We start from the raw sequence: 2,174 nt of genomic DNA on the forward strand, positions 1-2,174 counted from the left end.
CTGGTGTGCTCCATGTGCCTATCCAATAACCGCTTAAATGTTCCTAAAGTGTCTGACTCCACTATCACTGCAGGCAGTCCATTCCACACCCCAACCACTCTCTGCGTAAAGAACCTACCTCTGATATCCTTCCTGTATCTCCCACCATGAACCCTATAGTTATGCCCCCTTGTAACAGCTCCATCCACCCGAGGAAATAGTCTTTGAACGTTCACTCTATCTATCCCCCTCATCATTTTATAAACCTCTATTAAGTCTCCCCTCAGCCTCCTCCACTCCAGAGAGAACAGCCCTAGCTCCCTCAACCTTTCCTCATAAGACCTACCCTCCAAACCAGGCAGCATCCTGGTAAATCTCCTCTGCACTCTTTCCAGCGCTTCCACATCCTTCTTATAGTGAGGTGACCAGAACTGCACGCAATATTCCAAATGTGGTCTCACCAAGGTCCTGTACAGTTGCAGCATAACCCCACGGCTCGTAAACTCCAACCCCCTGTTAATAAAAGCTAACACACTATAGGCCTTCTTCACAGCTCTATCCACTTGAGTGGCAACCTTTAGAGATCTGTGGATGTGGACCCCAAGATCTCTCTGTTCCTCCACAGTCTTCAGGACCCTACCTTTGACCCTGTGATCCACATTTAAATTAGTCCGACCAAAATGAATCACCTCACATTTATCAGGGTTAAACTTCATCTGCCATTTTTCAGCCCAGCTCTGCATCCTATCTATGTCTCTTTGCAGCCTACAACAGCCCTCCACCTCATCCACTACTCCACCAATCTTGGTGTCATCAGCAAATTTACTGATCCACCCTTCAGCCCCCTCCTCCAAGTCATTGATAAAAACTAGAATTTAGCCGCTCTCCAAATTACAACCAGGTTTTGTCTGCTGGAATATTCTGGGCTTTCTCTGTTGATCCTTCTGTCTGGAATTTCGTTCTTCTGTGGAATAGACATAGACCAGTACAGCACAGAACAGGCCCTTCGGCCCACGATGTTGTGCCGAGCTTTATCTGAAACCGAGATCAAGCTATCCCACTCCCTATCATCCTGGTGTGCTCCATGTGCCTATCCAATAATCGCTTAAATGTTCCTAAAGTGTCTGACTCCACTATCCCTGCAGGCAGTCCATTCCACACCCCAACCACTCTCTGCGTAAAGAACCTACCTCTGATATCCTTCCTATATCTCCCACCATGAACCCTATAGTTATGCCCCCTAGTTACCGCTCCATTCACCCGAGGAAATAGTCTTTGAACGTTCACTCTATCTCTCCCCCTCATCATCTTATAAACCTCTATCAAGTCTCCTCTCAACCTCCTCCGCTCCAAAGAGAAAAGCCCAAGTTCCCTCAACCTTTCCTCATAAGACCTACCCTCCAAACCAGGCAGCATCCTGGTAAATCTCCTCTGCACTCTTTCCAGCGCTTCCACATCCTTCTTATAGTGAGGTGACCAGAACTGCACACAATATTCCAAATGCGGTCTCACCAAGGTCCTGTACAGTTGCAGCATAACCCCACGGCTCTTAAACTCCAACCCCCTGTTAACGAACGCCAACACACTATAGGCCTTCTTCACAGCTCTATCCACTTGAGTGGCAACCTTTAGAGATCTGTGGATGTGGACCCCAAGATCTCTCTGTTCCTCCACAGTCTTCAGAACCCTACCTTTGACCCTGTGATCCACATTTAAATTTGTCCTACCAAAATGGATCTTCCTTGACCTCTCCGTGTGTCTGGTGGCTTTTGCTACCAAATAAACCTGTTGGACTTCAACCTGGTGTTTGTTAGACTTCTCACTGTGTTTGGTCTCTCTGCAGACAACCCTGGCTCACCAACTCCTGATGCAAGAGGGTTCCCTGTTCCGACTGGCTGTTCCCAACCTGCCGTCACTTCCCAACATCTCTCAGGGACTCCCCACCTCCAAGGTGAGTTGGGGAAACTGCAGAGCGGGGAGGTGGGGGTGGAGGGTGGGGAGGGGTGGGGGTGGTGAGCGCTCTTTGTGTTGTCATCGTGGAGTTGAGGGGGTGGTTCCGACATGAGCAACGGAGAAACATCGAAACCAGAAGCAGGCGGGAGGCCATTCGGCCCTTCCAGCCTGCTCCGCCCATTCATTATGAATTCCCGGCTGAGTATCAAATTCAACATCCCCCTCCTCTACATATCCACATG

The 2,174-nt window shown here is 49.2% G+C and overlaps 1 protein-coding gene across 1 annotated transcript in view; it reads left to right on the forward strand.

Annotated features, from left to right (window-relative positions):
- The window catches only part of LOC144491159 (histone deacetylase 9-like), a gene marked incomplete at both ends in the record, with an annotated part of 12,786 nt that extends 10,827 nt beyond the window's left edge, over window positions 1-1,959 (forward strand). Inside the window, one exon of the mRNA XM_078208836.1 lies at window positions 1,823-1,959. Coding sequence (XP_078064962.1) covers window positions 1,823-1,959 — 137 coding nt within the window. The remainder of the gene's footprint in view (window positions 1-1,822) is intronic.
- Between the last annotated feature and the right edge of the window lie 215 nt (window positions 1,960-2,174).

The sequence above is a fragment of the Mustelus asterias genome, unplaced genomic scaffold (assembly GCF_964213995.1).
Source record: "Mustelus asterias unplaced genomic scaffold, sMusAst1.hap1.1 HAP1_SCAFFOLD_4598, whole genome shotgun sequence".
Taxonomy (NCBI): Eukaryota; Metazoa; Chordata; class Chondrichthyes; order Carcharhiniformes; family Triakidae; genus Mustelus; species Mustelus asterias.